This window comes from Stegostoma tigrinum, chromosome 9 (genome assembly GCF_030684315.1).
Source record: "Stegostoma tigrinum isolate sSteTig4 chromosome 9, sSteTig4.hap1, whole genome shotgun sequence".
Classification (NCBI taxonomy): domain Eukaryota; kingdom Metazoa; phylum Chordata; class Chondrichthyes; order Orectolobiformes; family Stegostomatidae; genus Stegostoma; species Stegostoma tigrinum.
Window position 1 is genome coordinate 65,933,285 of NC_081362.1, and position 14,489 is coordinate 65,947,773.

The following is a 14,489-nucleotide window of genomic DNA, read 5'->3' on the forward strand; positions in this document are numbered from 1 at the left end:
AAGATAGTACAAAAATCCATTATGGCGTAATCTTCTCAAGGTTTTATTAAAAGCACAGGAAACCAACTTCAAACAAAGTTAAAGTCAGACTGGGTGCCAACTCACATTGCTATAAACATTTCAGATGGATTGCTGATGTTGTAGATGCCACTGTGAAATTTTAGGCTTCCAGGAAATTGCTATTATCTGTAGTTTGAATATAGTTTTGTGTCAGGTTTGTCCCATGGTCCGTTGAAGTGTGCGCTAGCAACATTAATCAGGCTTAGATCTGGAATAAATTAAAGTAGAGCACTACAATATAAAGAGAGTTTTGACAGCAGGTTATTTTGCAAGGTAATATTACAGGTGTTCAGTGTCTGGTCCCTCCTAAATTTTATTTGTTTGGCGTGCACTTTATAATCTTATGTACATTTGAGGTTTGATTTAAGGATTCCAAGGATTTGACTTCATGAATTTTACTTACAAATGCAGCCCTACTGTTTCTGCAGAACTTATATTGCACTATGCAAAGCATTTAGTGACTAATTAGGTGTTCTTTTTCTCTATTTTATAAAGGACTCCCACATAAAAAGTGTCTTTCATCATGGTCAACCTGGGCATGGTGTATCAATGCACATCGATGGTCCAAAATCTACTTTGAAAACCCGTCAGTCTTTCTTCCTGCAGACAACTCGTCTTACAAAACTTGCCAGGCATGTCTGCAGAGATATTCTGCGGCTGAAACAGGCAGCAAGGAAGCCATTTGTTCCAATTAACTGTGCTGCCATTAAGGCAGAATGTAAGAACTTTTTAAATTCCTAGCTTTGAGTTTCATGCTTTCACCATTCCCTGACCTAATGTTTGCAATAAATGATACCTATGACTTACTACATTATTTATTTGTGTGTTTTTTTTATTTGTTCAAATGTTTTCTATATCTGTGTTATTCTCTGAACAACTTCAAGGAAGACTGTCTGCTTCAAAATTTAAGGAGAGGTAAAATCTCATAAAATTAGTTTTTGAATAATTGAAAGATAATGGAATTAATTAAGATTAAAAATACATTTATATAAACAATCTGTAACAGAAAAATGTTTTTTGTTTTAAAACATTGAAATGAAATAGGTTCCAAGTCCTTGAAATTAATTAATTCTGCAATACTTAGTTTAAAAACCATAATAAATTAACAAAATTTATCTAATATCTAACAATTGCAATTTTTGTTCCTTCCAGTAACCGTATGCCTACAAGAAAAAACATCAGTTATTGAACAATGTACAATATACTAATTCACAAAGACTCTGACTTCTGAAAACAGTGTAATATAGTCTTGCAGCATAATTTTAAATAAGAACAATTTTGATACAATGCAAACAACTTAAGAACAAATTGAATGGGCTGCAAAATTGATATTTTTTGCAGACCTTCTTTCTTTAGGTTGATTATATTGTGCTTCACGTCTGCTGCTTTAGCTGCAACCAAGCAATTCATTGAACTGCACAAAGCTAAGATAACTTGAAAACATAAGAAATTTTATTAAATAAAACTGGCAATTGTCTACTTGTAAGCAGAAAAAAATAAACATGACAATAATTGCCATTGCTTTTGTAATGATTTTTGCTTAAAAGTGATTTGAGGATTCTGAATATTGTGCAACTAATATTCAGTTTACCTTTCAATATGAAAATTCTAATGGAATCTTTAAGTACAAGAACTCACCATAACAGTTTTCTGGAATATGTTTCCAACATCGATCCTAAAAGGAATACCTCTCCCTTTAATGTTGCAAAGCAAGCACAGATGGTGTAAATGTATTGACTCCTTTTAGTAGAAAATGATTTGCACCTTTTGCAGCTATACTTTGTTTTATTTCTTTCCATTTGTGCATGTTGTAAATTATATAATTCCTTTCAAAATGCTACATGCAGCTTGTTTTTTTACATAATCACAAACCATCTTCATAAGTGTTCCATAATCTGTAAAAGCCTCTGATTGACAGCATACTGCTCTTGCAATGCAGAGATTGCTTGATTAGCAATTTATGAAATGTAGAAAGAACTGGAAGTGAGATTTGCAAGTAATTATTTTGAACAAGCTGACATTTTGTAATATCACAGCTGAATGCCAATTAATTCAGTAGTACATGGATGTTTGTAGGATGCTTTTCATATTGTGGGAAAGTTCGACATAAATTTCCTGAATTGGTTGAATTGTAGAAGAACTCATGAGCTTTACTGAAACTGTTGTGCAGATGTGTGAGAATGAATGGTTTAATTAGGCATTGAAAGTACAAAATGTCAGCAGTTTATTCAGTGTATTATTTCATTAAGGTAATAGTGGTGTGACTTATTGGAATGCTGCTTTTCCAATGTATTTAGGTGAGTAAAAGTGGCAGGCATTTAGAGAAGACATAATTAGAACTGCAGATGCTGGAGAATCCAAGATAACAAAGTGTGGAGCTGGATGAACACCAGGCCAAGCAGCATCTTAGGAGCACAAAAGTAGACGTTTCGGACCTAGACCCTTGGTGATGAAGGGCCTGTCCCGAACCGTCAGCTTTTGTGCTCCTAAGATGCTGCTTGGCCTGCTGTGTTCGTCCAGCTCCACACTTTGTTATCAGGCATTTAGAGAAATCTGCCATGATCAGATTTTTAAAAAAATCTGCTGTGTAGACTATATTTCAATATTCCAACAGCTGGGAGATGAGCAGAGAGAGTAAGTGCCACAGAGGCATTGTATTTCTCAATCTCTTCCTTCCAGTTCCGTACTTTAGTACAACTGTTTTTGGAGATGGATAAAGGTGAGTACCAATCTGCTCAAAATTTGCTGGTCTACCAGTGAAGATTTGTGAGTGGAATTGCTATCTGCTTTTGCCAGTTTCTGCTTAATAGTTATAAGTGCAATCAAAAGAAAATGCTAGAAAATTTTCACAGGCTTGTTATCATCTATGAAAGGAGAAATGGAGTGAACTTTTAAAAGGATGTAACCTTTCACCGGAATTGGAAAATATTAGAAATGCATGATATTTTAAGCAAAGTTTGGAAAGGGGTTGGGTGGGAGAAGAACAAAACAGATGGTCTGCGATAAAGTCGAGAACACAGGAAAGTAAATTATATAAGATTTTGCAGTAGAAAAGGGAGTGGGAATTGGTTGGGTGAAGAAAAAGTATGTGTTGAGGCTTGTGAATTATGGGAAAGCTAAAAGGAACCAAATGAGAAAAAAAGACAGAGAAAAGTAAACAAAATGGGGTTTGAGACCATGATTAAAATTGCTAATCTCAACATAGGGTTCAAAAAGTATTAGAGTGCCCAGTGGAAAGAGAAGGCACTGTTCCTTGACCTTAGTTTGCACTTCATTGGAACACTGCAGCAAACCAAGATTGTAGATTTGTGTGGGTGCAGCGTAGAGAATTAACATGGGAAGTGTGAATGGGATAAGTAAAGAAGAACATTATTTTTAGAGAATGTGTGAATGACAGAATACCTTAAGTAACTAAGAAACAAATGAGAAAAGAAAGTCATTTAAAAAGATGGAGACATAAGATGGCAGGAGAACTCATGCATCTAAAATTGTGAAACTTGTTGATGTTCGGGAGGTGGATATGCTAGAAGTTAAGAAGAACATGAGGATAGATAAATCCTCTGAGCCTGACGGGATATACCTAAGGTTACTACAGGAAGCAAGGGAAGAGTTTGCTGCGCTTTTCGCGATGATCTTTGTGTCCTCACTGTCCACTGGAGTAGTACCAGATGATTGGAGGGTGGCAAATGTTATTCCCTTGTTTAAGAAAGGGAATAGGGATAAACCTGGGAATTACAGACCAGTTTGTCTGTCGTCTTTGGTGGGCAAGTTTGTGGAGATGATTCTAAGAGATAATATTTATAAGTATTTGGAAAAGCATAGTTTGATTAGAGAAAGCATGGCTTTGTGTGGTGCAGGTCATGCCTCACAAGCCTTATTGAATTCTTTGAGGATGTGACAAAACACATTGAAAGTAGAGCAGTGGATGTGGTGTATATGGATTTTAGCAAGGCATTTGATTACATTCCCCATGGCAGGCTCATTCAGAAAGTAAGGACACATAGGATCCACAGAAATTTGGCTGTCTGGAAACAGAATTGGCTGTCCAATAGAAGAAAGAAGGTGATAGTAGATGCAAAGTATTCAGCTTGGAGCTCGGTGTCTGGTGGTATTCCACAGGGATCTGTTCTGGGACCTCTGCTCTTTGTGATCTTAATAAATGATTTGGATGAGGAAGTTGAAGGGTTAGTAAACTTTCCGATGACACGAAGGTCAGTGGAGTTGTGGCTGGTATGGAAGGTTGTTGTAGGTTGCAGTGGGACATTGGCAGGATGCAGAGCTGGGCGAAGAAATGGCAGATGGAATTTGGCCTGGAAAAGTGTGAAATGATTCATTGTAGAAGGTTGAATTTGAATGCAGAATACAGGGTTAATGGCAGGATTCTTGGCAGTGTGCAGGAATAGAGGGATCTTGGGGTCCATGTCCATTGATCCCTCAAAGTTGCCACTTAAGTTGATAGGGCTGTAAAGAAGGGGTATGTTGTGTTGGCTTTCATTGGCAGGGGAATTGAGTTTAAGAGCCACAAGGTTATGCTGCAGCTCTATAAAACCTTAGTTAGAACACACTTGGAATATTGTGTTCAATTCCGGTCACCTCATTATAAGGAAGGATGTGGAAGATTTAGAGTGGGTGCAGAGGACATTTTCCAGGATACTGCCTGGACTGGAGGGCAGGTCCTATGAGGAAAGATTTGAGGGAACTAGGGCTTTTCTCACTGGAGCAAGATGATGAGAGTCACAGATAGAGTGGATAGCCAGAGACTTTTTCCCAGGCGGGAAAGACTATTACGAGTAGGCATAATTTTAAAGTGATTAGAGGAAGGTATAGGGGAGATGTCAGAGGTAGGCTGTTTACAGAGTGGTGGGCGCATGGAATGCACTGCCACCGGTGGTAGTAGAGTCAGATACATTAGGGACATTTAAGCGACTCTTGGTTAGGCTCATGGGTGATAGTAAAATGAAGGGTATGCAGGTCAGTTTGATCTTGGAGTAGGATTATAGGTCGGCACAACGTCGTGGGCCGATAAGTCTGTACTATGCTGTACTAATCTATGTTCTGTGTAACTTGATGTCCAGACAAAAAGGCAGGAAGGTGCTTTGATCTCCCCAATTTAGAAGAAATCACGAAGTGAGCAGCGAATACAGAAAGTGAAAGAATACAAGAAGTTTTTGGGATTTTGAATGATGAGAAGTAGGGAATTAAAAGTGCAAATCTTGTGCTTCCTGCACTTGTGTGTAGAGGTGCCAGAGGAAGGGATGACTCGACAATTTAATTGGGGTGTTAACGATGTGGTTGCTTTGGACTGCCAAAGGGAAGTGAAAGATATATTTGGTGGTGACAGAAACGGCAGATGATTGATTTAATACAGAGGCTGGTAGGCTAAAGATGAGGACAAAGCGAACTTGCCATGGTCTAGAAGTGGTAAGACTGGAGTGCATAAAATAGCTATATTCAAAGGCCTTGTCATTCATGTTTTAGGGATGTCATCAGTTGAGGAAAAAGAAAGATGCAGCAGAAATGAAAAAATCTGGGACAATAGAATCGATCCCTTGAGGAAGCAAGGAGAGTAAGTGTAGTCAAAGGTACTTATGGCAGTTACTGGGTTTATAGTGAATGTTTGAAAGCCTATCTGATGAAATGGGACCTGGATAGCTTTGAGATAGAGCCTGAATAAAAACCGAAAGAACTGCAGATGCTTTAAATCAGGAACAGAAAGAAAGTTGCTGGAAAAGCTCAGCAGGTCTCTCAGCACCAGTGAAGAAAAGGTGTCAACGTTTTGGGTCCAGTGACCCTTTGAGTTCAGACCCGAAATGTTAACTTTAATTTTTTTTTCTTCACAGAAGCTGCCAGACCTGCTGAGCTTTTCCAGCAATTTTATTTGTGTTTGAGATAGAGCCAATGCTGATTTGCATTGGGAAGGCATCCTGCTATTCATACCTCTCCTGGATTTTTTTTCCCTCTGTTTCTTGTCCAAATACAATTTTGTTAGGTTTGTACTGGTAAACCTTAGTTAGTTAATTTCTCCTATCCTCTATCTGATTACAGAGTGTTTTTGTGTGTCCCCGCCCCCCCCCCTCCCCCCCCCCCCCAACACTCCTTTTCACTTGCACAAAAGATAAAATTTCCATCTTTTCTCAGTTCTGATGAAAGGTTATATACCTGGAAGACAAAAAAAACAAAGTTTCTGGAAAACCTCAGCAGGTCTGGCTGCATCTGTAAAGGAAAAAACAGAGTTAATGTTTCGGTTCCGGTGACGGTTCCTCAGATATACCTGGAAGGGTTGGCTCTGTCCAGGTGATGGCAAACCCAATTGTTACAATATTTTCTTGCTTTTTGTATTAAAATTAACTATATTCTGTAAGGAAGCACGTAAACCCCCAGAAGACTTGATAAATATTTTGTTACCGGATTATTATTTTGCAAGGCTGCTGTGAGTCTGTGCATATACTTCCGTTTTATGTGCTGATTCGCTATTTGTGGATCCACGTAGTTGAAGTCAGCACCAGACCATCGAAAATGAACACCTGGACCTTCATGGTCGATACAAGAGTTCCATAGGAATAGTATGCATGTTTTTTGTGTGTTAGCTGGGGGAATCTGTGCCCCCCACTATGTGAGTAATGAAGATGAGATGAATATTAAAATAATTTTTTATACCCCTTGGTATAAAAAAAGTACACTTGGTCTTAGAATGGAAAAGATGTCTTCTTATACTGTTGGGGCCACATTTTTGTCAGGATTCGGAAATAATCTTGGTATGTGATTGCACTTTTTTCTTGAGAGGAGATTTGATTTTACTCCAAATTCCTGACTTGCTGCCAATTTCCTTTGTCCTTTTTGGGGGGAGTGATCATGAATTCTTTGCATGCAGTGTGTACACCTACGCCATTTTCATCCAGCCATGCAGGGTTTTGGAAGTGCTTTATAAGTATATCAGGTCTGACCGTTCATGAAAGTAGAAAGCCTGTCAAGAAGTCTAGAACATCCGGAAAGCTAAGTGTAAAATATTTCCATGCCATTAAACATCATTAGGTGCTTTGCTATAATGCAAATGTATTTTCAACACAGTAATTCGTCCCAGCGATCTACCCGTTAAAGGTAGGTTGACCCATGACAACCAGGTTTCCTAAACTGAATTATTCCATTTGCTTGCATTTGGCACATATCCCTCTATACCATTCCTATTCACGTACCTGTCCAAATGTCTTTTAAACTTTGTAATTGTACCCACCTTTACCACTTGCTCTGGTAGAATGATAAAATGTTCAAATTGTCCTGTTAGCTTGTGCTGACATATGATTTAATTTTCTCTGGGTGATCTTTATCTAAAAACCTAGCTTTAATTTTGAAATAATCAGCTTTCCTCATTCTGGTTGATGAGCACTCTACTTTGAAATTGTAATTGTAGAAGCATACAGCACAAAAACAGACCCTTCAGTCCACTCATCCACGCCGACCAGATAGCCCAATCTAGCTAGTCCCATGTGCCAGCATTTGGTACATATCCCTCTAAACCCTTTCTGTTCATATACTCATCCAGGTGCCTGATCAGATGTTTTTTCCTTTGAAGAGAATGATCTACAGTTTTCACCGCTGTGGCTGTTGTCCGTGCTTCACTGAGTTTCACTGACCTTGTATAGGTTTTAGCACTTGTCCCGTTTAACTGAGTTGATGACAATTTCAGGAAGCTGTAATAACAGATTGGGTCTTTGGTGTGCTATTCTGGTTTGTTGACACAGGCGAACCGGATTGTAGCATTATTACAAGGATTTATTTTCAGGGGATGGGAACAAGATGGTAGCTCAAAACTAGGGCATGGTTGATCAAACTGGTTGGAAATGGGATTTGCAGATAGACAGGTGGCAGCTGTTGAAGTCGCTGTCTCTTCCTTCATCTCGCCACTTGTCTGTATGGCTACCCCAACTTTTTCATGGGGCAGGTCCCGCTCCATGGCTGGTTAAATATTAAGGAGTGAAGGGCAGGACTTTGCTCAAAGCATGTGACTCTTAAAGGCACAAGCCATCACAGAATGTCTTGAAAATAATGTGATAGAATAGGACATAACAAGGTGTAGAGCTGAATGAACACAGCAGGCCAAGCAGCATCAGAGGAGCAGAAAAGCTGATGTTTCGGGTCAGGACCATTCTTCAGAAATCTCTGGAGAAGGTTCTAGGCCCAAAATGTCAGCTTTCCTGCTCCTCTGATGCTGCTTGGCCTGTTGTGTTCATCCAGTTCTACACCTTGTTATCTCAGATTCTCCAGCATCTGCAGTTCCTATTATCTCTGCAAAGGGGACCCTGATTAAACTGTATAAAATTGCATGGGGTGTACATTAGAAAAAATGTTTCCCCTAATAGAGAGATCAGTGACCATGGTCATAGATTTTAGATAGAAGGCAGGAAGTTTAGAGGACATTTGAGGATTTTTTTTTGCCCAGAGATTGATAGGTATCTGGAACTCGCAGCCTAAAAGATTGATACTGTCTGCTGTGTTTAAGTTGTATTTTAGCAGATCACTCGAATCTCCAGATATACATGGCTGTGGGCCAAATACTGGAACATGGGACACGTGAAGATACATGCTTCATGACTGGCATGCACATGATGGACTGAAGGGCCTCTTTTTGTACTGCAAAACTTTGACTGAACATGGCAGAATGCATTTTTTTCTGCCTCAGTGTCAATGATAAGAAGGCTTTTATAAGATGGTCAGAGGATTGTCTTTAGCATTGCTTAGAGTCAGAATACTTAGGGCAGACTGGGTAAGTGGCTGTGGAGATGCATACAAAATCTTAAGGGAGATATGGACATTCTGAAATGAAGGTGAAGGAAATGATGACTACATTGTTAAGAATCAGACTTCTCTGTTGGAGAACCAAGGTGTGCTTTTTAATTGGTCTCCCTCCACAGCCCTCTACTCATGGTTTATGGTTCGTAAACTGCACTGTGAAGCCAATCCTGGTATGAAAGGATAAGAATTGCATGTGAAGTCATATGTGGGTCATGTGTATAGTTTGTGAGCTGTAAAGTTGAATAGATCGAATTCTTCTAAGCTCAGAGGAAGATTCAGCCCCTGGTTTTTGCAAAATAAAATGTTGAATTTATACATTGCCTCCAGGCTAAGTAAAAGTTCAAGAAATCAGTTTATGTTGAAGTAAACTTGATGGCAACATGGAAATTGGAAGTGACAAAACAGAAGCATGGTTTAGATAAGAAAAACTTTGTGTCTAGATGAACAAAGGAGGTACAGTTCTCACTGTCAAAGTCAGTGAACATTTGCTGCTTGCAAGAGTAAGATCTTTATATCTTGACCACTAATGTTATTTTCATATCTCATTTCGATGTAATCTAAGGCTGTTCTTAAAAGCAATGGTGACTTGTCTTCATGCTGTTCCTTCTTGTTTTCAAGTCAGGCATGGTTTTCTTCCTAGGCAAATGCGTAAACTACATCCATATGTTCTGATGGAGAATGATAACACTGAAAGTGAATGAAGTGATACTTTTATTTTGCTTGAGATGCAAGGAAGGAATTTGTAAGGACCTGATGACAGAAGATATATGTTCTGAACTGTATAATCTGAGGACTAATCTTAGTTAAGATTTCTTTTAAAAATGAAGGGCTGGTTAGGGTTGATTGAGTAGCTAATTCATCTTAAAGTATTTTATTTAATTAGAAGAAATACCTTATTTTCTGTTTTTTGTTTAGGAAGCTAGGTGCTTGCTCACTCTGAACCCACCTCAGTGTCAGCCCATGACCTCTAAGAATGCCCATGCTGTCCTTATACATATATCCTCCATAGTCCCTCACCCTGTGAGCACGATGCGTATTTTTGAGCATAATCTAATACGTTGTTAACCTGTTTTGCAGCATTGTGTTGGATTAACTTTTTGAACATTGTTATTGGCCTTCCACAAACCTGTATAACTACTGAGTCAATTTTAAGAAGCTTTTTAAAGGAAGAAAGAGAATTGTGATGTGAGTTGGTTTAGGAAGGAGATTTCAGAATTTCGGACTCAGAGTGCTGAAGTTACAGCCATCAACAGTAGAGTCATTTAAAGTTAAAAAATGCTCAAGACCCTAGCACAGTTATCTTGGCAGTTTATAACAGGAGAATACATACAAAGACATGATCATTGAGTAAGCATCAGTGAATGTCCCCATTTCTGACCTTATAGAGGGAAGGTCATTGATGATGCAACTGAAGAAGATTGGGCCGAGAACACCACCCTGGGGAACTCCTGCAGAGAGGTTCTGAAGCTGCAATGACTCAAACGCCAAAAACTACAACTGGGTCCACCATGTATAAAACACAACTCAAGTTGAGAGTGTAATCCAAGATGACAATGGCAAAATAGCAGCTTTTGGACTGCTTCATTCTTCCACCTATTTCTACTTTTTTATCTTCTCTTTCTACTTGTCTCTATGGTTCTCTTTTACCTATTACCCTTGGAGAGCTCAACTGTGGAAGAACTGGCGGCATCAGCGATGGCAGCAAGTGTGGGCCCCGTGGTGAAAGATGGTCCTGGAGTGTGCCAACTTTGGTGGTGGTAGCATCTGCATCGTTGGTGGCTCTGATGTCAGTTCAAAGGGTTATGTTCTTGCATTTGTTCAGCGTCTTGTACTTGAGTACATGTAACAATAAAATTTAGTCTAATCTTCTTTTGTGATAGGTATGACTTCAACCACAGAGTTCTGCCTGCTTCCCTTTGACTCAAGTTTTGCTTGTGACCTGTGATATCACTGAACCTGTGTAATCTTAATTTCAAGGGCAGTTATTCCCACCTCCTGAGTCAGGAAAACTTACGGAGGTGGAAATGAATGGCTTTAGTGATGACAAAATTAGGAATAATCTGGTTCAGCTTCAGACAGTTTCTCAGAAGGAAATAATGTTTTCGGGAACCAGCAGTGGGACATTTGGAAAGTCAAAATGCAATTAATTAGCGTCACCATGGTTTTATGAAGGGTAAATTATAGTTGACTAATTTGCCATAATTCTACAAAGATGTAACAAGCAATGTAGATAATGGGGGTCCTGTAGGTGTAGTATATCTGGACTTCCAGAAGGCATTTGATAAGGTACAGCACAAAGGGTTAATACGTAAACTAAATCACTCGGGACTGAGGTTAATTATTAACTCCTAGAAGATTGGATAACCAACAGGAAGCTGGGAGTCCGGACAAATGTATCTTTCTCTGGTTGGCAAGGTGTAACTAGTGGGGTGCCACTGGGCTCAATCCTCAGGCCCCAACTATTTACAATCTTCATTAATGACTTGGATGCAGAGGTAGAATGTACTATAGCCACCTTTGCAAATGATGCTAAAGTTGGTGGGATAGTAAGCTTCAATGATGAAATAAGAACTTCACAAATAGATATGGAAAGGTTAGGTGGATGGGCCAAAATTTGGCACATAAGAGTTTAACGTGGATTAATGTTAAAATATCCATTTTGGTCAGAAGAGTTTTTAAATAAAAAAACTTATTATCTAAGTGGAGAGAAACTTCAAATTGCTTCGGTGGAGAAGAATCATCTGAATTACAGAATGTTAGTATGTTGTACAACAGGTAAGGAGGGCAAACAGAATTTTGGCATTTACTGCTAAAAGAATGGGATATAAAAGTAGGGAAGTGTGGGCCAGTTGCCTGTGACATTGGTTTAGATCACATTTGGAGTATTACATACAGTTTGGTCCCCTGGAAGATGGATGTAGTTGCATTGGAGTCAATTCAGAGAAGGTTCAGTTGATTAATTGTCTGAAAGGCTTGTTTAGTGAGAGATTGAGCAGCTAATCCTATTCTTACTAGAGTTTAGAAAAAAATGAGAGAAGATCAGTTTGAGATATATAAGATGCTAAAGTGGATTGACAAATTAGAATGGTTGTTTCCTTTTGTGTGGCAAACTAGAACAAGTAGTCATTGTAGGCAAAGGAGGCAAAGAAGTGGCATATTTAAAACATGAGAAAGTACCACTTGCAAAGATTTATGGTTCTTTGGAATTTGTTATCCCAGAACGTGGTGAATGCTGGAGGCAGAAAAATTTTGAGGAGTTAGACAGAATTTTAATTAGTATTGTGTTAAAAGGCTTTGGAGATTTGGCAGGAAAGTGAATTTGGAGCCGAAGTAAGATCAGCCATGATTATATTTCATGTTGACGGAGGCTCAAGGGGCTGCATTGCCTCCTAGTGCTCCTAGTTTCTATGTTTTTATTAGGGAACAAAATTTTCCGGCAAGGCCAAAGTCATTAACTTCCATCACTCCAATATTTAATTGCTGGAATGTTCTACTCTTCTAATACTAGATGTTTTTGACAATTTAGAAATACTGGTGAGATTGAGCATGGTGCTAGGTTGGCATCTGCATACCAAAGGACATTTACGTGTTTATTTAGGATGTTACTGAGGTCTCTAAGGTTTTGGAGTAGATTTGTAGCTTGGGTTATGGGTGTTGAGGATGGTTGGCTTACTGAGCTGGTTTGTTGTTCCACCGAAGTTTCGTTACAATGCTGGGTAACATTCTCAGTGCAGCCTCTGGTGAAGCGTGAATGTGTTTTCCTGCCTAATTTTTAAACTCTGGAGTCTGTTGATTGCTTCACCTCCGGACTTTCTTCGTGGTGGAGTGTATATGGGGCTGCATTCTATGTGTTTATTAATGGCTTTCTTTGTGGAGTGCCAAGCTTCTAGGAATTCCTGTGCCTGTCTCTGCTTAGCTTGTTCCAGGATCTTGGTATTGCCCCAGTTGGATTGGTGGTTCTCTTTATCCATGTGGATTGGGATGAGTGAGTATTGGGCGTGTCTTTTTGTCCCCAGTTGGTGGTTGCCTCACTCATCTCATCTCAATCCACATGGATAAGGAAAGCCACTAATTTGACTGGCAATCGACAGACTCCAGAGTTCAAAAACCAGGCAGGAAAACACACCAACACTTCATCGGAGGCTGCACTGAGGGTGTTATCCAGCATAGTAACGAAATGTGTGCAGAACAACAAACTAGTTTGACAAGCTAACCAACATCAACATGTTACTGAGGTAATGAAATGTGAGGCTGGATGAACACAGCAGGCCCAGCAGCATCTCAGGAGCACAAAAGCTGACGTTTCGGGCCTAGACCCTTCATCAGAGAGGGCTCCTGAGATGCTGCTGGGCCTGCTGTGTTCATCCAGCCTCACATTTCATTATCTTGGATTCTCCAGCATCTGCAGTTCCCATTATCAATGTTACTGAGGTGCAGTGTGTGCATGAGAAATTGGCCAGATGAAAGGGTACATCCTGAGGAGACTTTAGAGTTTAGTGTTGACGTTTTGGCGATAGAGGCCTGGTTATGACTAGATAATGATAACTTGAACTAGGTGAGTGCAATCCTAGTTGGCCAGTGCTGGAGAGGCATTATTAGACACTGCAGTGACCAACTGTATCAAAGGTTGCAGGCAGGATGAGTAGCATTAGTTCATCTTGGCCACAGTGTGCAATTAGTGACTGTAATATATGCTATTTTAGTACAGTGGGAGGATTGGAAACGAAACTTAATTACAAATTGTTTCAAAGCTGCAATACAATATACCAATAGGAATGATAATGTGGTTTCTAGGTCAATTGTCATTAATACATACCAGCTTGTTAAAAAGGTTTTTAATGTTACAAATGTGTGGATTTAACTTTCTGTGATGAAACAAATTAATGCAATGTAGCGATTTCGAGAAATTTGTGAAACCTTAGACAGCACTAGCTCAGTGGTTAGCATTGCTGCCTCACAGCCGGGGTTCAGCGCTTCAGAGCCAAGGACCCGGGTTCAATTTCAGCCTTGGGCGAATGTCTATATGGAGTTTGTACATTTTTTGTATGCGTGGATTTCTTCACACAGTCCAAAGATGTCCGGGTTAGTTGGATTGGTCATCCTAAATTGCCTGTAGTGTCCAGAGATATGTAGGTTAGGTGGATTAGCCTTGGAAAAGACAGGGTTACAGGGATAGGTTTGTCAGGTGAGTCTGGGTGGGGTGCGTTTTGGAGAGTGAGTATGGATTTGATACTATTCCTGTGAAGTTAAAGACAGAGCAGTATTACTTGCACTTACATTCACCATTTGAGAGTTGTGTTTTCCACCATTTACTGGACTAGTTGCCTGTTGACTTTCTTTATCAACCAGTTATTTTATTATTATGTCTTCCTAGGTATTTGCTAAAGTAGATAAATTTGGCCATGACTTGGATTTGAATCTGGGCATGTTTTACTTTTGGGGAGAGATAGTAGGAACTGCCGATGATGGAGAATCTGAAATAACAAGGTGTAGAGCTGGATGAACACAGCAGGAAAGTTGACGTTTCGTGTCTACACCCTCTTTCAGAAATGGGGGCTTCTTACTTTTGGTTTCTTCCCCAAAGATTTTACTTGTTTATGCATTATTGGGATTTGATTCCATAGATAATAAATGTTCTC

At 39.4% G+C, this 14,489-nt stretch overlaps 1 protein-coding gene across 7 annotated transcripts in view; it reads left to right on the forward strand.

Moving 5' to 3' along the window:
* Positions 1-14,489, forward strand: part of mta3 (metastasis associated 1 family, member 3) — a 236,151-nt gene that overhangs the window by 168,597 nt on the left and 53,065 nt on the right. For all 7 annotated transcript variants that reach the window (XM_048535934.2, XM_048535930.2, XM_048535931.2 and 4 more), the window contains exon 14: positions 556-778. In XM_048535934.2, the coding sequence (XP_048391891.1) occupies positions 556-778 (223 nt within the window). The remainder of the gene's footprint in view (positions 1-555; positions 779-14,489) is intronic.